The sequence below is a fragment of the Prionailurus bengalensis genome, chromosome A2, assembly GCF_016509475.1.
Source record: "Prionailurus bengalensis isolate Pbe53 chromosome A2, Fcat_Pben_1.1_paternal_pri, whole genome shotgun sequence".
NCBI classification, from domain to species: Eukaryota; Metazoa; Chordata; class Mammalia; order Carnivora; family Felidae; genus Prionailurus; species Prionailurus bengalensis.
This window is the reverse complement of record NC_057348.1, coordinates 163,051,536-163,074,788: the sequence shown is the minus strand read 5'-3', so window position 1 is coordinate 163,074,788 and position 23,253 is coordinate 163,051,536. Positions and strand designations below refer to the sequence as shown.

Below are 23,253 nucleotides of genomic sequence, written 5' to 3'. Positions count from 1 at the left end.
AGAATTGTGTTAAATGCACTCATAGCATCAGGAAGGTTTGTATATATCATAGGATAGTGTATTTCTGTTTTTTAAACTTGCATTTTATGTCAGAATCCTATTAGTGCTTTTCTTCCCTTTCTACATTAAGGAGAAAAAAAGTAGGGGCGCCCGGGTGGCTCAGTTGGTTGAGTGTCCGATTTTGGCTCAGGTCATGATCTCGCGGTCTGTGGGTTCGAGCCCCGCATTGGGCTCTGTGCTGACAGCTCGGAGCCTGGAGCCTGCTTCGGATTCTGTGTCTCCCTCTCTCTCTGCCCCTCCCCTGCTCGCACTCTGTCTCTCTCAAAAATAAATGAAAATATACAACAATTTTTTTAGAAAAACAGAAGTTAAGTCTTTTCCTGGGGAAAGGGATGAGAAAGGTATAGGGCAGAAATGAGGTGACTTCTAGATGGATTACATGATCACGAGCTTAAGGAGTGTTGATCTGATTTGCTAGGCAGTAAGTAATTGCCAAAGATTAAACAACCAAAAAAAAAAAAAAAGGTCTTCACGGGTTAATGTAGCAGGGATTTGGCGGAGGATGGCCAGGGGAATTGACTAGAAGCAGCGGGTGAAAGAAGTTCAGAGAACTTGAAGAGTACAAAGAAACTCCTAACCCTGGCGGCTGAACTTCACCCATTCCCATGGCACCTGGTCCAGCTTTTACTAGAAGCCGTTCTGTTGGGCCAGATCTATTACACTTGCTGGAGTGGGAGCTTCAAGAGGCTGGGATGTCGTCCGAGTCCTGCCTTGTTTCTTACAATCGACAGAGGATCAGACTAGCAGGGAAGCGCGTGTAGCGTAACCTGATCTGCCATGTTAAATGGAGGCTTTTTTTTCTGGAACCTGGGAAGATTGAGATAGAATGATGTGACCCGTCATGTGAGTTTGGAATGAACCCCCTCCCCACCCTTAAGTTCTGAAGCAAAGTGTAGCCCCCTAGTGAAGCAGTAGCTATATTGAGTGGTTTGAGCACCAAAGGAACCCTGGAGTTTCAATTCTGGAAGCTTCAAGGAAAAGAAATCAAACGTGCACGTCCCAGGGGTATGCCACGTGACTCCCTCATTCACCCCGCAGGCCACTGGGTAATGGGTATAATGGGCTTCCGTCCTCAGATCTCATGATGGCTGTCTTAGAGCAGAGCCATCCTGGACTTTGACTCTGCAGGGTACCTGTCCAGTGACCGAAGGGGAGTTTGGGGCGTAAAGCAGATGAGGAACAGAGTCTCCGTAGGGGAGTCGTGACCTAGAGGACAGAGCTTATCTTAGAAGTCACTGTAGAAGAGCCTCTGGGGTCCGACGTTGCGTTCGATTCTTAGAGTTTGTGTCTTTCGTGGTTAAGGTGACTGGTACAATTTATTGCCTAAAACAACTAAGAGTGAAGGGAGCCCTGGTAACAATTATGCTAGAACAGCAGGTGTTAACGGATAGGGTCCTGGGCGAAGAAATAACAGGCACTTCGTTCATAGTGGGCCTCTGACTTTACCAAGATCCTGCTTTGCTGTTTATGTCTTCGTTTAGAATTTTTGTTGAAGCTTCTGGAAAATGGGGGTGAGGATATAAGTCAGTATATCGCTTTCGTGTAATGTTACTATAGAAATTCATTTTATAATAGGCCAGAAGGAGAAACCAGTATTTCATAGTTTGGAACGTGGTCTCTGCAGTTGTGCTGCCTGGATTTGAATCCTGAACCCTGGCGGTTTTATTTATTTATTTATTTATTTATTTTTTGCTAACCTGGTGACCTTGAGAAAGTTAATGAACCTTTCTTGGTCTCAGATTCTTCATCTGTAAACAGATGATTCTGTAGTGCCCGCCTTCACAGGATTGTTGCATGGTTTAGAGGAGATTGATGAGCTTCCAGAAGCTTGGGTCCTGACTTTTAGATCTTTGATGCTCTTAAGACCAGAGCGATGCCCAGCATGGCAACTCCGTTGATGTTAACATGACCCTGAATGGGAGGAGTGCAGGTGTCGCTTATCCTTGGAATAGCGCTGTCCTTGAAAACATCTCTCTAGAGAAAATTTCTTTATGTTGACTCCTTATCAGAATAGAAGATGTGTCCCTCTGGGATTCTGCTTGGCGCTGAGCGTCACATGCCTGTAACTGTTTTAATGATAGAGTAGTAAAGAATCACCCCAAAAGGATCAGAGATCTTGGGGAGCGGGTGGATGGTGGGAGGGGCGGCGAGAGCAAGGTCCGCGACCAGCTCTGCCTGTCTCCCTCCTTTGGGCCTGTTACTGCCAGATCAGAATAGTTAGAGAATTTTTGCACAGAGTGGATCCAAATTCAGCTGCCTCGAATAACTCGTTCTCGTTGCAGCTAGTAGTTCTTCAAGGCTACGTTCAGTTGGGAGACTCTGAAATAAAAGGTTGTGTTCGTATTTACGATTCGTGATGCTAACGACACGCACATTTGCTTTGCTGCGGTTCTGTAACCGCGAACACCTTGTTCTGTGGCAGCTGGACAGCACGACACGTTTACAGCTGTTCTTAAATTGGATTCCTAGGGGCTGGGGCTGGGGCTGGGGCTGGAGCGAAGAGTGCCCATGGCAGGGGAAGGTGATGCGAGGGCAGATTCTTCAAACAGAATCTATAGCGTGTTTGCGGTTGACACGTTTTAAGAGGAAACTGTCGCAGCAAGTACTGTCTACTTGGTAGTTTATGTCGTAGCAGGTTTTGCTGCCAGCAAGGGGAGGGAGTGAACATGGTCAAATACAAGTGGATGGTTTTTAGTTTGCATGAAATACTTCGTTCGGGCCTAATTGAAGGAGACTCAATGACAGGTAAATCGGTGGCGGTCATATTTTTTTTTTTTTTAATTTTTATTTTTTAACATTCATTTTTGAGAGACAGAGCATGCGTGGGGGAGGGGCACAGAGAGAGAGGGAGACCCAGAATCGGAAGCAGGCTCCAGGCTCTGGGCTGTCTGCACAGAGCCCAACGCGGGTCTCGAACCCACAGACCACGAGATCGTGACCCGAGCTGAAGTCGGACGCTTAACTGACTGAGCCACCCAGGCGCCCCAGGACAGTCATATTTATAGTGTCAAATCCCCCTTTTTAAAAAAACAAGTATTACGTACTTAAGTCCGGTTTTTAAAAAACAGTAATAAATGCCCGTGTTACAGAACTGGAATAACCCCAAAAGGTTAATAGTAACACTTGGGTCTTTGGGGCTCTGGCTGCATTAGCTCCGGCCCTCCACGAACAGCCCCGTGACCACTTTCTAGTAGATGCTTTGCAGATACTCTGTACTGGAACATACAATTGTAGTTTTATTTTTTCTCTTTTACACAGAGAGTAACCAATCCCTGCGTCTCTGTCTTGGAGGTGATTCCACGTGGGTCCCTGTGGCTCTTTTTCCCTCCACTTGCTGCATAGCGTGTTGTTGTTTGGACGCAGCGTACTTTGTTGACCAACAAGTGGGTCATTTCCAGTCTTGGTGCCACCAGCAGCACCGCGATCCGTATCTTGTGTCCTTTTAGACCGTGTGTGTGTGTGTGTGTGAGGACATGTCGTGGCTGTGGGGTCGTTGGGCCATAGGGTGGCCGTTTACCTTCTCACCAGCAAGGAGCGAGTGCCTGTTCCCCGACACATCCATCAGCGCAATGCATTTTCACGTCTTGGGTTACTTGCCAGTCCGCTAGGTGAAAAATAGTGCCCCGGTATCATTTTAGTGAGTATTTTTCTTACGAAGGAGTGTGATCACGTTCTCCTGTTTGAGGGCAAGTGTGTTTCCTTTTCTGGGAATTATCCTGTCCGTGTACTTTGCCCTTTTTCTATTGGGCGGATGGTCTTTTGATGGGTTTCAGAGACCCCTTAATAACGTGAAGCAAATGCGCATGGTGGGTGATCTGAGCCGCAAGGTTTTGTTTTCAGTTTATGATTTCTGTTGGAAAGGTTCTTAGCCGTGAAGAACTTGCTCGTTCTCACATAGTTGAATTTATCATTCTCTTTTCAACTGATTTTATTCTTAAAGAATTCTCCCGACTACCCTGCATGCAGTTTCCATTTTTAATCTTGCAGTCTTTAATTCCTCTGGAATGTGTTTTTGCCCAAGGGTGAGTTAGAGATGCGACTCAGCCGTTTACCTCCAGAAGCTTCTGATCTTGTTCCCTGCACAGTTTTGTTGAAGGTTACTTTTTCCCTCACTGAGCTGAAGGGCCGGTATGAGCACATCTCTAATCCCCCTGACTGTCTGGGTCTTTGTAGATTTCTGTCTGCTTCGCTCCTGAACTAGTGCTGTACTTATTTTAAGTTTAAAATAAGTAGCTTTGTGCTTTTCACCCACCTGCTTCTACAATTGCTATTTCTCGGAAAAGACACTTTTTATCGGGCTCATGTTACATTCATGTGTTAATTCAGGATCAGCCAGTGGAGCCGGTGGAGACCTGCGCATGAACGCTGAGGACCTGGGCACACTGTTGCAGTTTTTGAAGTGTTTTATCTCTTGGGAGGATTTTCAGATCTTTTTCAGTTGGAACGTACAGTTTCGTTCTCCTAAGTTTATTCCTAGAAATTTTGTCCTTTTTGGTTTCTGTTACAGCCGGAGGTCCTTTCCTTCCAATATACTTTTTAATGAGTTGTTCCTTGCACCATGCCTCTGAAATGTGATTACTCTTTTCTTATTTTAAGCTTTTTTTTTTATGTTTGTTTATTTTTGAGAGGCAGAGAGAGACCGAGTGTGAGCGGGGGAGGGGCAGAGAGAGAGAGAGAGGGAGATATTGAACACAAAGTAGGCTCCAGGTTCTGAGCCATCAGCACAGAGCCCGATGCAGGGCTTGCACTCACGAACCGTGAGACCACAGCCTGAGCCAAAGTCGGACGCTTAACCGACTGAACCACCCAGGCACCCCATGTGATTATGATTACTCTTTTATTTCCACATCTTCTCTTCAGGGAAAAGGTGATTTGAACTTTGGATCTGCTGTAGCTCAACTGGTGACTAAAATCATTTGGAATGTTGTTTTTAATCTGGGTGAAAAGATCTATCATTCCATTGACAAAAACGTTCTCAAAATTTAACACTAAAATAAACTTGACTGGTGCGTCTGGGTGGTTCAGTCTGTTAAACGCCCGACCCTTGATTTTGGCTCAAGGCATGATCTCCCAGTTTGTGGGTTCAAGCCCTACATCGGGCTCTGTGGTGACAGCTTGGAGCCTGGAGACTGCTTCAGGTTCTGTGTCTGTCTCTCTTTCTCTCTGCTCCTCTCCCATTCATGCTCTGTCTGTCTCTCTCTGTCTCTCAAAAATAAATAAATGTTAAAAAAAAAAACTGGGGGGGGGGTGGGGCACCTGGGTGGCTCAGTCGGTTAAGCGTCTGACTTCGACTCGGGTCATGATCTCACAGTTTGAGTCGAGCCCCTCGTCGGGCTCTGTGCTGACAGCTCGGAGCCTGGAGCCCCCTTCGGATTCTGTGTCTCCCTCTCACACTGCCCCTCCCCCGCTCGTGCTCTCTCAAAAATAAACATTAAAAAAACTTTTTTTCTAAAATGAACTTGACTTAGTGAGACTAATCTGAAAGTAATAATGAAACAAACGTTTTATTTTGTGTATGTAGTGAGTGCTGTGATGTAGAAATGCTATCTTCTAATTAAAGATTACTATTTATGATACCAAGAACTGATAGTAAAACTTACTCTTTGTTGTTTTTTTTTAAAGACACTTTACTGTGGCGAATAGTAATAATTGCGGGCCATCGTGAACATTAGTTATAATCATCCTGTGGACCTGCAAAGTTAACAGAAACAGTTCTTTGGTAAAATGGTGGTTTGACACGACGTTCTAGATGTTCTATATAACAGCGCTTGCTCGGGATACGCACGCAGCACGTTGACAATTACATTTCACCAGAGAACAAAATGTTTTGTACCAGACAGTGGCGTGCACTAAGGAAAACTGCACTGACATTAGACCTTTAGAATGCTTTTATATTTGAGTCTCCTAAAGCCGCTTTATGAAAGTAGCTGCTGATACATTGTCACGTAACGTGTACCTTTGTTGTTCATTCCTAAACCTGCTCGGTAAGTAACTCCTGTGATCCTCGGAAGTCCGGGTACCCCACGTGTAGCATTTGGATTCTCTTCCTCTCTTCTTACCCTCTCAAGTGCTGGTAGCAGCCCGTTAACGGCCCATAGACTGGCATTCGGGCCCTTGTGATTCAAGTGCAGGGAACAGGTTTAGTGATGACCTAACACTTTTAAATATGAAAACACAAATTTGTGGAATAAACCAGAAGCACTCGTGAGTTTCCCATGAGATCTAAGATTCTGGACTTTTTGTCCGTAAAAGAAACGTTAGTGCCTTTCACTGCACGTAAGATTGCGGGACCTGTTGCCCTGACATTTCCTTCATCCTCCCCACCGGGACTTGGAGAAGTGATTAGCCTTCTCCCCAGAAGCCTTAGAATGGCCAGGATCGTTTCTGAGTATTAGCTTAAAACGATTAGCAGCCCCAAACCAGTCTTAAACAAGTCTTCAGTGTGTGGGGCTGTGTGTCTAGAATAATGTTTTAATCTACTTCTTTGTTGACTTTGATTTCTTTGACCAGGTAATATGGGGAAAACTTTGGGTAAAGATTGCTTGGTATGCTATATGAAGACTTTACTCAGATGGAATTATTTTCTCTCCCACAGGATGAATACTCCATCTTTCCTCAGACATACTCCATAGATATTAATGGTTATATTCTTGTGTATTCTGTTACATCAATCAAAAGGTACGATCCCCCCCCCCCCCCCGCTGCTTGCTTCGACTGTATTTGCTCTGCATAGATAGCGTTCAGCCGTCTAAAGGATTATGATGGAACTGGTTGTAGTAACGATCAGCCTTACCAGGCTTAATGCGTCTCAGTGATTGGCTTGCGGAGCAAACAGGTTGTTAAGGGGGGAAAGTATCCCGATGAACGTTCTCTTGCACTGCTAGAATGAAAACTGTATTCCTCCCCTCCAGCTGCCTAGGTGATCTGAGCTTTTCTGCTAATGGGAATGACAACCACATAAATCGGTTTACTGTCTGTGCATTTCCACCACGTTAACGTGGAACGCGGGCTGACCGCGAGGGCCCTCTAGCTACAGAACATCCTACAGATGTTTATTCAGAGATTAAAACACGCGTTTATGTGATTTGTCAGCCAACTGGTAGAGTTTCCCATCTAATAATCTCACGTACGTCATCTTGAATATTCTCAGTAAGGGTTACTCAGTGTCACACGCTCACGTGAAAGAAGGTTCATAGGAAAAAAACTATGAGATTCCTTGGGTTCACTTTATTTTATATTACAGTGGTGAGTCAGTGACATTCCATGTTTTTCCCACGAGAAACATTATATAAGAAACATGGAGGGGCGCCTGGGTGGCTCAGTCGGTTAAGCGTCCGACTTTGGCTCAGGTCACGATCTCGTGGTCTGTGAGTTCGAGCCCCGCGTCGGGCTCTGTGCTGATGGCTCAGAGCCTGGAGCCTGTTTCAGATTCTGTGTCTCCCTCTCTCTCTGACCCTCCCCCATTCATGCTCTGTCTCTCTCTGTCCCAAAAATAAATAAACGTTGGAAAAAAAAAAATTAAAAAAAAAAAAAACCATGTAAAAACACCAACTAAGATGGAGGTCTGATTTCATGCTTTTGTGTTACAGTTTTGAAGTGATTAAAGTTATTCACGGCAAATTGTTGGACATGGTGGGGAAAGTGCAGTAAGTAGTGACAGTTTCGTTCTCTTTTGTCAGATGCCCTCCTGACAGTAGTGTCTTGTGAACAGGCAGGTCTGGCCCTGGTTTACTGTGGCTTTTTTCTTCCTTCCCTTCCTAGAATACCTATTATGCTGGTCGGGAATAAGAAAGATCTACACATGGAAAGGTGCGTACCTTCCGGATGGCGAACTGCTTTCTAAAGTGAAGCCTACGCTCATCTCACCACGGAAGTGCCTTTTGCAATTCTTGTTCCCACGTCGAGAAGATTCTCAGCTGCAGCGTCTTCTGTGTTCAGAAACGTGGCAGCAATTGTACCTAAGCGGAAGCAAAGCCACAGCGTAAATCTCCCCCCTCCCGCCTTGACGCAGGCGGCATGAGATCGGTGGTCAGGGACAAGGGCCCCGCTCCTGCGGGGCCTTGTCTGGAGAGGGGACTGGCTGGCCAGAGGCCTGCACCCCGTGCCTTTGGGAATCGCCCCGTCCTCGGGTGCTCGCAGCCTCGCCCCTGTCAGACCGTCAGTGTTACAGGAACGCGCAGTCGTGTCCTCTGAACTTGGAGGGCTCGCAGGAGCATGGGTAACCCAGCAAGGCCGTGTCTGTCCCGTCCCCCGGCCCAGGCGTAATTAAAATGCTGCTGTATGTTACACGCTGGGTAGGAATATTGGGCAGAGAGCGGTCTTCCGCTTTACACGGGAAACGATCGCTAAAAGTAGAGCCTGGTTCATAAATAATTATAGATGTTTTATAAAGAAAGAGCCATTACTTTAATTAGAATCTTCTTTTTCCTTCAGGGTGATCAGTTATGAAGAAGGGAAAGCATTAGCAGAGTCTTGGAACGCAGCTTTTTTGGAATCTTCTGCTAAAGAAAATCAGGTACGTGTTTCGTAGACGGCCTCCGACGCTGCAGCCGTCGGCCCCGGGCTGTGTCCCCGCGGTCGGCCTGTGGCCCCTCCAGCTGTGCCGCTCCTGCTTCCCCTGTGTCCTTCCTTCCACCCTCTCCAGCGTCCGTCTTCGGGTGGCTGGCAGTATTCTGCTTATGACGGGACCTAGAATATTTGTAGGATAAACAGGAGTTGATAGCACTAATTTGTAGACGTTTATGATTATTTTTGTTCTGTATTCGGGGCTGGTCCAGAAATAAGTCCAGACGTAGAAAAGAAGCAGTGATGGTCTCACGTCATTCTGGCAATAAAAATTTTGTGCCCGCACCTACGTCCTTTTTCTGTCGGATGCAATGGGGCTAGACGCATATGTATTGTTTCTAACGTAGAAATTGCAGAGAACCGTTTTCTAGGCATCTGTTCCCAATATCAGCCCTGCAGATGTTCCTTTTTTTTTTTTTTTTTTTTGTAAGTTTATCGATTTTGAGAGAGAGCGCGTGCGAGCAGGGAAGGGGCGGGGGGGTGGGGAGAGAGAGAGAGAGAGAGAGAGAGAGAGAAAATCCCAAGCAAGCTCCACACTGGCAGTGCAGAGCCTAGTGCGGGGCTTGAACTCATGAACCGCGAGGTCATGACTAGAGCCGAAATCAAGAGTTGGATGCCTGACCAGCTGAGCCACCCAGGCGCCCCCCCCCCCTTTTTTTTAATGTTTATTTATTGCGCTCGCCCCTTGAACACAGTGGGCACTTTGAGAATGGCACCCTTCACTCGTGTTCCCCTCTGACCTGTCTTTTCTCTCGTTAACCGCTTACGTTCGGACGACGTTCTGTAGCTTTTGCCGTTTTCCAGTTCTGAAAGTATTTTCAACATGTTCTCTTGTTTGATCCTCAAGTAATTAGAGTAGTCGGTGTCCGTTTCTGTGAGGAAACAGCAGGTCGGGAAGGGTGGCGGTGGGAAGGGTGACAGTGGGCCTGGCGCCCGTTCTCCCACCCCTGCCGCTTTTCCCCGGCTCAAGGTTCTGTTCCCTTCTCCCCCTTAGTTCATTCTGGAATGCAAGGCCGTGTCATTTACCACTGTGCTCTCCCTAATGCCCGGCACAGCGGGTGCCTTCGGGGTGCCTGTATGGTAGGGGCTCCGTCAGCCGGGTGCCCCGGGCTCGTCAGATCCCTTGGTCCCTGGGTTCGGATGACGGGGGATATTAAATCTGTGTACTTGGCTCCCAAGTGCCAGCTAACAAGGGATTTATGGGACTCTGCCCAGCTCCTGATTGCACACAGAACTCATACCAGGGGTTGAGATCGTAAGAGATGCCTTCATTTTCTAATGGAACTAAATCAAACATTTATTAGGTGTCTGGCCTATCCTTAAGATCATTTAGTTGCACTGTCTCATTCTGGAAGGGAGTTTAAGGTCCAAAGATGTAAATGAGTTTTCTTAGATCACTCTTAGGTCTATTTATATATGATGTAAGAGCTCAGAGAGTTTAAACCTACCCCACGTTTGGTCCTCTCTGTCTATACCATGCCTTCCGGTGGACAGGAGGAGAAGGACTCTGGCGTGAGCAAAGCGTAATAGAGATTACAGTGTTCTTGGGGGGGTGGGGGGTGTGCTTTGCCGGTTCCGTCAGTTAAGCATCGGACTTCAGCTCAGGCCATGGTCTCAGTTCGTGAGTTCAAGCCCTGTGTCGGGCCCTGTGCTGACAGCTCAGAGCCCGCTTTGGATCCTCTGTCCCTCTCTCTCTCGCTGCCCCTCCCTTCTCATGTGCGCAGTATCTCTCTCTCTCTCTCTCTCTCTCTCTCTCTCTCTCTCTCTCTCATTCTCTCTCTCTCTCTAAAATAAACATTAAGAGAAAGTTAAAGCATTCTTGGGGAGGAATAGCCACTGTGGATTACAGAGTCTGTCAATCTCGATTGGAATGTAAAAGACATCTTTGGTCCATTGGAGAGATTTTACTACGTTCTGGATATATTAGGGAAATACTTTCATTTCCTTGGATGCAGTGGCAGTACTGGAATGATGAAGAGAATGTCCACATTCCTAGGAAATGCAAACCAAAGTATTTAGGGCCCAAGTATCCTAACGTCTGCAGCTTACTCTCAAATGGGGCAGTTGGGTGACAGAGCGAGCGAGCAAGGACGTTAACGTTTGTTGACTCTAGATGGGGGGCTGGCTGATTGTTACACGGTTGTTTCCATTTTTCTGTGTGCCTGAAAATCTGCATAGTAACAGTTTGAAGGTGGTCAGAAGGTAAGAACGTCCACTTACAAGATCAGCAAGTCCTGGGGTGTAGTATACGGCATGACTACAGTTGACAATACTGTGGTGTTTTTGTTTGTATTCGAAAGTTGCTGATGGGCGCCTGGGTGACTCGGTCCTTTAAGTGTCCGACTTCAGCTCAGGTCATGATCCCACAGCTCGTGGGTTCGGGCCCCGCGTCGGGCTCCGGGCTGACGGCTCGGAGCCCGGAGCCTGCTGGGGATTCTGTGTCTCCCTCTCTCTCTGCCCCTTCCCTGCTCGCGCTCTCTCTCAAAAATAAACGTCAAAAAAAAAAAAAAAATTACAGAAAGAAAGAAGTTGCGGAGAGAGTAGCTGGCAAAAGTTCTCACAAGAACAACGGTTGTAACCTTGCGGCGGTGGCCGTCGACTTACTGGGGTGATCGTTTCTCAGTGCCCACGACTGTCAGATCGTTAGTTGTGCTCCTTAAACTAACACCGCGTCACGTGTCGGTTACCCCTCATGTAAAAAACGTTCGTCAAGCTGGGGAGGGCAGCCGAATGGCCCCAGCCACCTTGGTTCTGTTTGCTGACTTCACTCTTCCTCTCGGGTGAAAATCGGAGGGTCCTCGAGCACTTGTCCCTTCGGACACGATAATTAAACTGGCATCGGCCGCAGTGTCGTTCAACTGTTCGCGTAACCCCCGCGCGGAGCGTGCGCCGCGTTCCGCGTGTGTCCTTCCTGCCGGCCCCCTCGAGCACCTCCGTCCCGAGCGGGCCCTGCGCTCCAGTGTGATGAAGAGGCAGTGCCTAGGAAGGGCCGCTGCCTCGGGGTCACGTCTCCTCTTGAGAACGACCTCGAGTGGTTTGCTTGAGGTGCGTTCTTAGGCCCTTTGGTGTCGGGGTGCAGGCCTCCTCTCTGGTTTACGCCGTACGTCCCTGGAGCTTAAGGATCGTAACGTGATTCTGGACGGGTGTGCTCTTTCGTCTTTGTGTGTCCTGTAGAGGGTAGCCTGGTGCTTTTTGAACACCAGAGAAAAGAGGAATTGTGCCGAAGGCTTAAAAAGAAACGATTCCCACTACTGTCCTTCCCTGCGGCTTTGATACATTTAGCGAAGTTGTCGGATAGTAGCCAGAAACCTAAAAGAAGGCAAGGGTCCTGCATGGCAGCCTCAAACGTCTTCAGCCAGAGAAGATCAGGGATCGAGTGATCCGCTCACTGTGGTCTGTTCCGTGCCGGCCCTGCCGTCCGATCAGCAGGTGCCTTCTCCGACACGAAGCGAGTCCTTTAAGGCCAGAAGATCTTTGTACCCAAATCGGGTAAATCCAACAGTGACCCGCGGTCCTTGGGAAACCCGTGTCCTGGTCAGTTATCTTAAAGGCCTGTCTAGACGTGTCCGCTCCCTGTCACGTCTCTCGTACTCCTGCCCACAGCATCTTGCAACGTGCTAAAGAGATGAGGAGAGCCGAAGCCTGGTGAGTCTCTCGCCGCCCAAAGGGACTCTAATCCCTTACATTAGAGGTGTGAGTGATTCTAACCCAGATTGCTGCCAGGATGCTCACTGCTGTTCGAATAGAACAGGGGAGAGAAGTCGTGTAGTAAAGACACACGCACACACGCGTGCATCCCAGTGGTCATGTGATCAGAGATCAGCCTGTGTGAACCGCTCAGAGGTTTGATTGATTTTCAGATCAATTCGATCAAGTCAATTTTATTGATTTTCAAATTTTCAAGCATAGCTTGTTTGTAACTTGTCTCACGTACCTCATAAGCAGAGTTCAGTGGGTTTTGTTAACAAAGCCTCGATGGTCAGAGCGATGGGAGTCCGTGAGAACGCTTACCCTCTCTTGCTCAACTGGGGGGTGTGTTGGCGGTCCTGGCGTGTTTGTTGTGGCGACCCACGGCTCTACTTCAGCGACGTGATGAAAGAGAGCACACTTGGGCAGAGTCAGATCACACAGATAAGCAAGAAGAATTCTGAGGCTTATCTAGGACGCCAGATTCCAGGCACACCGAATCGGGGAGAGTCTGGCACGGGTTTTTCCAGGCCTTTTTCTGTGCGTTTTTGTAGGGTGAAATAAACGACGTGTTTGTACAGTCCTGGGAAAGGAGGAAAGCTTGCTGCAGCCAGCGACCTTGTTTAGAGAAGAGGGTGGGGGCGGGGCAGCTCTCGCCCAGTTAGGGCCACCTCGTCCTCGGCAGCAGGGAAGGAGCGAGAGCAGGTGCGCCCAGGCTCGAGGGGCGGTCAGCTTGGCGGACGGGGATGCAGAGTTCTCTCCTGGACGCTGCGCATTTTCCCGCCGAACTGTAAGACATAGCAGCCGAGCGTGAGCATGGGGAGAGGCGCTAGAAATTCCAGGAGAAAGGCAAGGCACGAACCTCCACCAGCGTGGCGGGGGGGCGCGCCGCGGGCCCCCTTTGGAGTCGGGGTCCCAGGGAGACAGTGACCGGGTGGGTGCCGGCTATGGCTGCGGGCAGAGAAGGTGAAGCCGGTGGCGGTGGTGCTGGGAACAGAGTGAGGGGGACGAGTGGGTAAGGGACAGGGACGTGTCCTCGGATCAAGGAAGCTGGTCCCTGTGGGGCCGAGAATTGTGGAGTTTGGGATATTGAAGAAAAGTGAGAGAGAGAGAGAAGGAAGGTGGGCACAGTGGGTTCTCGGCCTTGGGTGTTGGAGGGCTGACCGTTGGTATCGACAAGGTCTAGGCGCTGCCCCTCGAGGCCTTTGAGAACAGGGGCATCTTGGGATCATCGGGGGCTGGGGTCCCGCCTGAGAGGGGATTCCCGGCTCCAGGTAACAGTGACTCCTTGTGAAGGGCCCTTGCGCTGCCCCCCGGGCTGAGAGGCTACCACTGAGAAAGACCGGTCCGCCGGTCACAGGAGGCGAGGAGGTCCCGGGGGCGGAGGGCGGTGTTGGACACAGTGACACTGCCCCAGAAGGAAGGGGGGAGGTGACTCAGGGTTTGCACGTGGCTCGAAGGTGGCTTATATGATTGCACGGCTGCCTACGAGTCGAAGCTGAGCGTTTTAAGGAAGTGGGAGGCAGAGGTCTGGAGGGTTCTCGAGGAGCAGGAAAAGCCCCGCCCTGGTTTAGGGCCCGTGGGAGCCGGGCCGCGAAGGGGGACACGCGCTGCAGGAGAGAGGGGTGTTCTGGTGGGAACGGGAGCCGACGGGTGAGGGGTCCTCATACCGGACCCAGAAACTCTAGGGCCGCCGTGGGGTCGGGGGAGACCCAGGGGCAGCCTGCAGTGACCGTTGATGACGGGGACCAGAAGCGGGATGAGAGGTTAGTTCTCCGGTCAGGTGGTGTCGGGGGCTGGGCGGTTCTGGGCTCTCTCCGCAGCTGCACCCCCACCTGCAGGGGTGGGGGACGGCGGGTGGCGGCGGGCCGTCTTCAGCCCTGCCTGCGGTGAGGGCAGGCACCAGGGCTCCACGTGAAAGCTAACGCTGTCTGGCTGTGTCTTTGATTTCAGACCGCTGTTGACGTTTTTAGAAGGATAATTTTGGAGGCAGAAAAAATCGATGGGGCCGCGTCACAAGGAAAGTCTTCCTGCTCGGTGATGTGATCCCGCCGCGGAGCCCGAGGACCCCGGGAGCCGGTCCTGCCTGCAGAAGCAGACTGCCCGTTATCCTTCAAGAGAAACTCCGCCGCTTTTTCCTTCTGTTAACCTGAAAGATTTCATTTGGGTCAGAGCCTTTTCTGGCCCCACCCACCCCCCTTTCAGATTATGTTAAACTCTGACTCTGTCCAAATGAGTTCACTTCCATTTTCAAATTTTAAGCAATCATATTTTCAATTTATATATTGTATTTCTTAATAATATTATGACCAAGAATTTTATCGGCATTAATTTTTCAGTGTAGTTTGTTGTTTAAAATAATGTAATCATCAAAATGATACATATTGTTACACTACTATTAACTAGGCTTCGATATATCAGTGTTTATTTCATTGTGTTAAATGTATACTTGTAAATAAAATAGCTGCAAACCTTAGTCCCTCGTGCTACTTAGCGCGGCTTCTAAGGGAGAGTCCCTGGCCTCCTGGGGGTTTGTCTCCCAACCTTGGCCTCGGGGAAGGCTCAGGTTGGAGTGCAGGAAGTGGTGGAGGGGGTGGCCGCAGGCAGAGGTGAGTGGAGCCTGGGGGCCCGTGACCCAGGGGTTGGGGGGGGGGGGACTGGTGGCTGGTGGGGCCCACCCGGCGGGCAGCTGGCAAGAGCTGGGGTGGCACTCCACCGACGACGTCCGAGGGAGTTAGTCCCCAGGAGTGACCGCCCTCCCCTCCCCCCTCAGAGCGCCCCCCTTGAGCGGGGTGCACGCGGGGGTGCGCCTGGCCCAGCCTTCCCCGCACTTCGCTCGCGCTTGCCCGTGGGCTGCTTGAGGGAAAGGAGGAGTTGGGACCACTTCCTCTTTCTCCTTACGCCAAGCTGGGTGTCCCCCGCAGACAGGATCCGATTCAGGCCCCACCACACCGAGTCGTTGCGGGGGTCGGAGAATACGGCCGGTTGAGTGTCGCGTGAGAGACTTCAAGAACCGCCTTCAGCGCCACCGGGAGCCGCAAGGAGGAGGAAGGAGCGTTCGGTGTGCACAGCGGCCGCCCCGTCGACTGTAGGTCCAGCCGAGGTTGAATGGCGCGATTCCTCAAATGTTGAAACACAGCAGTGGGGTTTTTTTGACAACACGGTATCGTCGCTTGTTACTAACAGGTTGATCCTTAGGCCTCAGGTTCTATATGGGCCTTCGGTGTGGGGGACAGCGCGAGATCCGGACACAGTGCGTCCCAAGCTTTCTGTGTACGACGGGAACCTCGAGCAGCACGTTCGTGCCGGACGCGGGTTCAGCTGTCACAGGGGGCCTGGAGGTGGCGTGGTGCTCCTCTCTGTGACCCGGTTCACCTGGTCGCTAGATGTTTACCATTCTTGATTTTTCCGATGTTTTGTTTAAATGTCAGCTCGCGTACAGTGAGGTGGTTCTGAGTGTCGCGAACACCGCGGGGAAATCTGCACCCTTGTAGAGCTCGCATCTGTTCTCGCACAGGGCCAGCCGGTCCCGCCCCCCAGGGCGCTGAGCCCGTCCGCAGACGGCCGATTGCCTTACTGGTTGGACAGAGAGCATCTCGCGTGTCCCTCGTGTGTCCCCGAGGCGGGGCGTCGGCTCCACCAGCTGGTTACCCGCAGCTGACGGCAGGGGTGGTTGGTTGCTGTTACCTGTTTGTGCGGATGTTCGGGTTGGCTCCACTGCGTGAAGAGGGTGCCGCCCCACTTCTAGGGGAGGAAACCGTCTTAAAGGGGTTCGCGACTGGTTAATGTCAGTAACCAAATCCGTTTTGTGTCCTCTGTGCGAATGTGGTAGCTGGGCTTCTGAAGAAACTCTGGCAACTGCCAGATTTGACTTAAATTTTTTGTCACTTAATACCGTGTTCAGCCACTTCTGGGCCTTTTTTTAATTTTTTTTTTTAACACGTTTTAACATTTCTGAAATCAACATGAGCCTTGCGATCAGTAAACAAGCGTCGCGTTGTGAAAGATCACCTATTTCTTGGTGCATAAATGTGGTTTTAGATTCACTGAAGTACAGGACGTGCAGATATAAAAGTATTCAAAACTCTCCAGCTCACAATAAATACAGTTCTAAAATCACATTACAAATTTAAATGAACGTGATGGCATTTTGCTGAACCAACCCTGTCTAGACCGCCAGCCACATCTACCCCACACCTCTCACGCACGTCACCCCCTTGTCACCACACCCAATGGTGTTCCTGGTTTCTTTCTCGACCTTTCAGCAGCATGGTACACGGCCGGTGACTTTGCAAGCCCTCCCCCTGCTTCTGCGAAACCACGTTCCCCCGGTTTTCCTCCATCGCGCCGTGGGCGCGGGTCTGCTATTTCCTTCTCTGCCAAACCTCAGTGGGCCCTTGCCCTGCCTGCACCCTCTACCCGGGTTTCTGTGGGGTTTCTGCAGGCACAGATTTCACTAGCGTGTTTCCCGAAGGCTCCAAAGCTCACACCTCCCGCCCTGACCTCTGGGCTTTTCTTCCGTGCCTCCTAGGCATCTCAGATTTATTATGTGCAAATTGAATACTTGATCAAGCCTCCACCTGGGCCTCCCCCTAGACCATTTCCGGAAATGACACCACTGGCCGCTGGATGCTAAAGCTGGAAAGTGGGGGGGGGGGGGGGGGGAGGGCCTCCTTTCTCCCCTCCCATCTCCCAGGCAGTCTGTCCCCGCTGCACACTGGCTTCCTGCGGCGGGTGGCACGCCCTCCAAACCCTTCCCGCTTCCCACCAAGTCAGCTTGTTGAAAACTAATTGCCTCATGTCACTCCCTCCTTACAATTCTCTAATAACAATCGTGCCAAAATCGAAACTCCCGACGCTTGAAGCCTAGCACGATCCAGCTGGCACTTAACGTCACCGGCCACCGAGGCTGTTCTCTGGTCACTCTGGCCTCGGTGGTTCCCAGACTCTCCTCCCTGGACAACGCCCTTCCCCAGACTTCCCTTCCAGGCCTCCACATGGTTTATCGAACAGCATGGCACCCGTCACCATCAGTCATTGTGGGTCCTTGTACACACTGCATGTTCGTGGACTAAATCTGCCTGCGGCGAAGGCCGTGAGAGGTCTGTCCCCGGGACCTTGACGCCCCCACCAGCCTCTCTGAGCTCGGGGCCGGCCGAGAGAGATGTTCCGGTGCACCAGTTTTTAAAAGTAACAAGACTTGTTACTGGTTTACGAAGTTTTCTTTTTAAAAAAGTTTAACTTTTTAAAAAAATTTTTTTTTTATTTTTACATTTAAGAAAAAAATTTTTAACGTTTATTTTTGCGAGACAGAGCGAGACAGAGCTTGAGCAGGGGAGGGGCAGAGAGAGAGGGAGACGCAGAATCCGAAGCAGGCTCCAGGCTCCGAGCGGTCAGCCTCAACGCGGGGCTTAAAATCATGGACCACGAGATCATGACCTGAGCCGAAGTCGGACGCTTAACCGACTGAGCTACCCCAGGCGCCCCTGTGAAGTCATCTTTGAAATCAAACAGAAGAAAAAAGTTACAAAAACTACATTCACTTATCCTGTCTTGTGTAATTACCCGCCAGTTCCCCTTGCTGGCGCTCTGTGATTACCTGGTGACCTCACTCCGGCCCGAGACTCCCTCCGGCACTTTCTGCGGGCACGTCAGCCAGCTGCGAGTTCTCGGGAGTTTTTGTTTATCTCCTTCATTTTTCCAGGAAGACCTTGCAGGATGTCGAGTTCTAGCTGGAGAGTCTCTGCCTCAGCCCTTCCCGACCCGTCTTGGTGAGGTCTGTCGTGAGCGGCGCTGCTCGACACACAGTGCCCCCCTGGGCTCCCAGGAGAGCCTTTTCAGGTCCCCCTCGGACATCTCATTTTCCAACAGTTTCTTTTCTTTTCTCTTCTTTTTTCAGCTTTTTTGTCATCTTGCTATTTGCTCCCGTGAAATGCCCACTGATTGTTTTTGATAGATACCGTGGGGAAAAGCGGGCAGGTCAAGTATAAAGACAAGCTTTGCAAGGTGGAGTTTTCCAGGGAACTGCTTGATGGGCAAATCGGGAGTTTTCCGAGCGTGGGGCTTCCAAAGAGCAGCAACCCCAGCGTGATCCTTCCGGGGGCCGCTAGGTCGCTGGCTTTTACCCAATTGCGGCTGCTGGTTTTCAGGGCACCTCGGAGGTGGGGTCCGGGGCTGGCCGGAGGGCGAGTGACAATGTCACAGAGCTCACCCGGGCTGAGAACCCATCGCTTTTCTTCAATAAACGCTCCCTGGTTGCTGCGAGCCTTTAGTTGATTTCCAGAGTTCTGGAGAAGTCGATTTTGGGGGGACGGTTTTTGGGGGGACGGTGAGTGTCCTCACCGGGTTCTCAGAGGCCCTTTACCGCGGGGCCTGTGCCGTCGCGAGGAGCCTCGGCAGGGAAACAGAAGAGTAAGTGAGCCTCTCTGTAGGGCTGCCTTCCAGAAAGTTCCCTCTGAATTCGGCCCACGTCTGCTGCGGTGTGGCTGAAATTCCCCCACCATTCACACAGGGCACTGGGACTGGGACAGCTTTTACTCGCTTCTTGAGCCTACCCCATTAAGGGCTCGTAACGGGGAAGGAGGGTGTCCTCTGCCGTGGCTCGTGCGCACAGCAGATGGCGGCGGTACCCTGTCACCGGGAAGCCAGTCGGACGGCCCAGAACATACGCCGAGGCCTTTTAGGTTATCGTGTAAATGGAGGCAAAGAGACAATTCCTGGAGAGTTCTGGACTCAGGGAAATGTCTCCGGCTCCCGTGGGCTGCGGCCTCGCCCGAGAAGTGGGCACACTGCCGTGTGCCCCCCTGACCCAGCCTCACGGGTACTGCCCGTCCCAGCATCTCCGGGAGGGAGTGCGTGCTTGCCCGGGACCTCGGGCTGCCTGGGTGACTCCAGTCGACCAAGACTGTTGTGCATACTAATTAATAGGGGCTGCCTGGAAGGCCCCGTACCAGCGGGAAACCAGGATGCCTTCCAAAGCATTCCTCAGGAGATTCCAGAACCGTTCCAAGTCTCCTCCCCCTCCCCCAAGAGGGCAAAGGTTTACGTTAAGCAAGAAAGGTTTGCATTAAGCAGAACTTCTGTGTTCCCCATCTTTACGTCTTTCTGTCCCTTTGATAACCTCCTAGTGGGGAGGGGGGCGGGGAGGGTCTGTTCCAGAGTTCCAACCGGAAAGCTGAGCCCGGGCATCGGTTTCCACGGGAGGGACCCGAGGCCCAGAGACAGCTCCCAACAATCAGCCCATTAGTTTGCACCGCACCCCGATTCGCACTGGGACCCCAAATAAGTGGAGCATAGATGGGACTAAGACTCGGAACGAGGCAGCCCTGGTCCCGAGTCTCCAAACGTGTGTCTCTGCCCGCCCCCCGCCCCCCCCCCCCCCCCGGCCCCACACTCTCTGGTCTTGAGTCCTTGATCCATAAAACTTCCCTCGGCCCTTGTCACGCCACAAGTTATGAGAACCTCGGCTGTCCCCAAAGCCCAACCAAGGGCAGAGTCACAGTCCTGAGGGTTGTCAGCCGCCCCGGTTTTACCTGTTGCCAGGGTCCCGCTGTTTCTGGAGCTCCCCGAGCGTCCCCCCCGTGTCGCCAGCCGCAGTGGGTATGACTCCGGGATTCCTGCAACGTCACACAACTAGAGAGGCAAGACAGAGGGGTGCCTGGGGGGCTCGGGCGGTTAAGCGTCCGACGTCAGCCAGGTCACGATCTCGCGGTCCGGGAGTTCGAGCCCCGCGTCAGGCTCTGGGCTGATGGCTCGGAGCCTGGAGCCTGTTTCCGATTCTGTGTCTCCCTCTCTCTCTGCCCCTCCCCCGTTCATGCTCTGTCTCTCTCTGTCCCAAAAATAAATAAAAACGTTGAAAAAAAAATTAAAAAAAAAAAAAGATTTCTGCTCAGGTCCTCATCTCACGGTTTGTGAGATCGAGCCCCGCATCCGGGCTCTGTGTGGACAGCGTGGAGCCTGCTTGGGATTCTCTTCCTCTCTCCCTCTCCCCCTCTCTCTCTCTCTCTCTCTCAAATAAATAAACGTTAAAAAAAATTAGGGGTGCCTGGGTGGCTCAGTCGTTTAGGCGTCCAACTCTTGGTTTCAGCCCAGGTCATGATCTCACAGTTCAGGAGTTCGAGCCCTGCACGGGGCTCTGCACTCACAGTGCGGAGCCTGCTTGAGATGCTTTCTCTCCCTCTCTCACCGCCTCTCCCCCACTCACACTGTGTCTCTCTCTCAAAATATGTAAACTTAAAAAAAAAAAAAAAAAAGCCGGAGCGCCTGGGTGGCTCATTCGGTTAAGCGTCCGACTTCCGCTCAGGTCACGATCTCGCGGTTCGTGAGTTCGAGCCCCGCGTCGGGCTCTGGCCCCAGGTGTCAAGGACACCTCGATCTCCCGCCGCGCTAATAAAGGAAACGCAGGTCCCTGTCTGGACCCACAGAGCTCGGTCTCCATCACACCTGCAGCGGAGAGTGTCCCGCTCTGAGGAGAGGCCGCCTGTTCCCTCAGATTCCCAGCGGGGACCCCAGTTTCCATCCTCCAAGGAGAACGATGGTGCGCACGGGAGTCAGCCGGGCTCCCAAGGCCCCTCCGGCCCCCATGTTCTGGTACAGCCTAGGAAACGGCCTTGGCTTCGATTTCTGAGATAGGAAGTTTCTCGGGAAATAGCAAAGGATTCTGGAAATATTACGGCCTCAGCAATCGGGACCTTTCACCCAGTTCTTCCTGCCACCCGAGAACGGCCCCGGGCCCCGGTGGGGGCCTGCACCTCTTGATATCTGACTTTACAGAAACAAAACAGCTCCCGCAGGGAGAGGCCACGCAGGAGGAGCCGGCTTCCGAGTGTTCTGTTTTATCTTTGTGTTCCCTCTTCCAGCCCCCGTCTCGGTAGATGAGCAAAGAATCCGGGTCAATCAACACCGGAATCTCTGGCTTTTGTATGGGGCAGGGCTGTGGGGTTGTTACGTCCGGAACTTTACCCTAAAAGGCCTTACGCGGAGGGCCAGCCCGGTGTGGACAGCTGGAACAGCTGGGAAGGTTCCACTCCTCGGCTCTGACGCGGGGACTTTTTATTGTCCCGTAACAGGAACCACTCCGAGGCACGACCTCTTCTGTGCCTATAACCAGAGCGTCGCGTGAAGCTGTAAAATGTTGGGAACAGTTTGACGTCCGCCACTGAGGCCCAGGGGCCGCCGCCCCACCTCGGGTCGGCGGTTCTCGAACATGGGCCTCAGAGGCACCTGAAGGTAAGACGCACAGGGGCCTCACCCTAGAACTTCCGATTCTGGGGGTCCAGGGTGGAGCCCCAGACATCCTCGTGTCTGACAAGTGTCCAGGGCCGTGGCCGCCGCTGTTGCTGCTGGGCCAGGGGCCACAGTTTGAGAACCACGGACTCAGGCCATGATACCCGCAAAGAAGGGGGGCTCAGGCCGGAGTCCCACGCCTGCAGGATCTCACAGTGTAGGGGAGTGACCTACCTCCCGCTTTACCTGGGACCCGGAGGCAGCTGTAGGTTGAACTGTATCCTCCCCAAAGCTGTATTGAAGTCCTGGTTCCGGGTACCTGTGAACGTGGCCTTACTTGGAAATAGGGGCTTTGCAGAGGTCATCAGGTTGAGTGGGGTCACACCGGAGCAAGATGGGTCCTAATCCACTGACTGACGTCCTTATAAGAAGAGGAAATTTGCCAGATTGAAGGCAGAGGTGAAGGCAGAGATGGGCGGGGAGGAGGCCACAGGCCAGCCACACGAAAGCAGAAGCATGGAACATTCTCCCTCGGAGCCTCCAGAAAAGGAACCCAGGCTGTCGACGTCTGGCCTCCAGGACTGTGAGGGGCGGTAAATTCCTGTCGTTTCAAGCCTCCCAATTTGTGATGCTCTGCTGGGGCTGCCCTAGGACCCTCCCACAGGGGCAGTCTCGCCACGTGGGACTTTCACTTTTTAGAAAAATCTCTTTAATGTTTATTCATTATTTGAGAGAGAGAGAGAGAGAGGGAGAGAGAGAGAACCAGTGGAGGAGGGGCAGAGAGGGGGAGACACAGAATCCGAAGCAGGCTCCAGGCTCTGAGCTGTCAGCACAGAGCCCGATGCAGGGCTTGAACCCACGAACTGCAAGCTCAAGTTGGATGCTTAACCGACTGAGCCACCCAGGCGCCCCGGGTCTTTCGCTTTTAGAACTAGGACAGCTCGAGGCGCCTGGGTGACTCAGACAGCTGGACAGCTCAGGTCATGATCTCCAGATCCATGAGTTCGAGCCCCATGTCAGGCTCTGTGCTGATAGCTCGGAGCCTGGAGCCTGCTTCAGATTCTGTGTCTCCCCCTCTCTCTGCTCCTCCCCTGCTTGCGCTCTGTCTCTCTCTCTCTCTCTCTCTCTCTCAAAAATAAACATTAAAAAACTTAAAAAAAATATTTTTTGATAAATAAGTAATAAAACTAGGACAGCCCTTGGCGCACCTGGGTGGCTCTATCCGTTGAGCATCCGACCCTCAGTTTTGGCTCAGGTCATGATCTCAGGATTGTGAGATCGAGCCCCACTTCAGGCTTTGTTCTGACAGTGAGGAGCCTGCTCGGAATTCTCTCTCTCTTTCTCTCTGCCCCTTCCCGGCTTGCGCTGTCTCTCTCTCAAATAAATAAATAAAAATTTTAATAATAATAATAAATAACACCAGCACAGCGCTGGCAAACCGGAGCCCCTTGGCTAGGAGATCCTAAGGGACAAATGGCCAGAACTCTCCAGTTTACAAAAGAGGAAGCTGAAGTTCAGAGTTGTGACCTGTTGTCCAGTCTGTTTCGGCAGCTATGACGTGGAACGCCACAGGCTAGGGGGGTCGGAGCAAGGTATTTGTCATCGTCTGGAGGCGGGCAGTCCAAGATGAAGGCGTGAAAGCCCGGGCACATTTTGGTGTCTGGTGATCGGTGCTTCCTGGTTCCCAGACAGCCGTCCTCTGGCTGTGTCCCCTCA

The 23,253-nt window shown here is 51.6% G+C and overlaps 1 protein-coding gene across 1 annotated transcript in view; it reads left to right on the top strand.

Moving 5' to 3' along the window:
- RHEB (Ras homolog, mTORC1 binding) overlaps nt 1–14,788 on the top strand; it is a 44,911-nt gene extending 30,123 nt beyond the window's left edge. Inside the window, exons 4-8 of the mRNA XM_043589971.1 lie at nt 6,656–6,738; nt 7,650–7,706; nt 7,822–7,869; nt 8,494–8,575; nt 14,266–14,788. Of these exons, the coding sequence (XP_043445906.1) occupies nt 6,656–6,738; nt 7,650–7,706; nt 7,822–7,869; nt 8,494–8,575; nt 14,266–14,358 (363 nt within the window). The 3' untranslated portion in view covers nt 14,359–14,788. The remainder of the gene's footprint in view (nt 1–6,655; nt 6,739–7,649; nt 7,707–7,821; nt 7,870–8,493; nt 8,576–14,265) is intronic.
- Nucleotides 14,789–23,253: the final 8,465 nt, after the last annotated feature.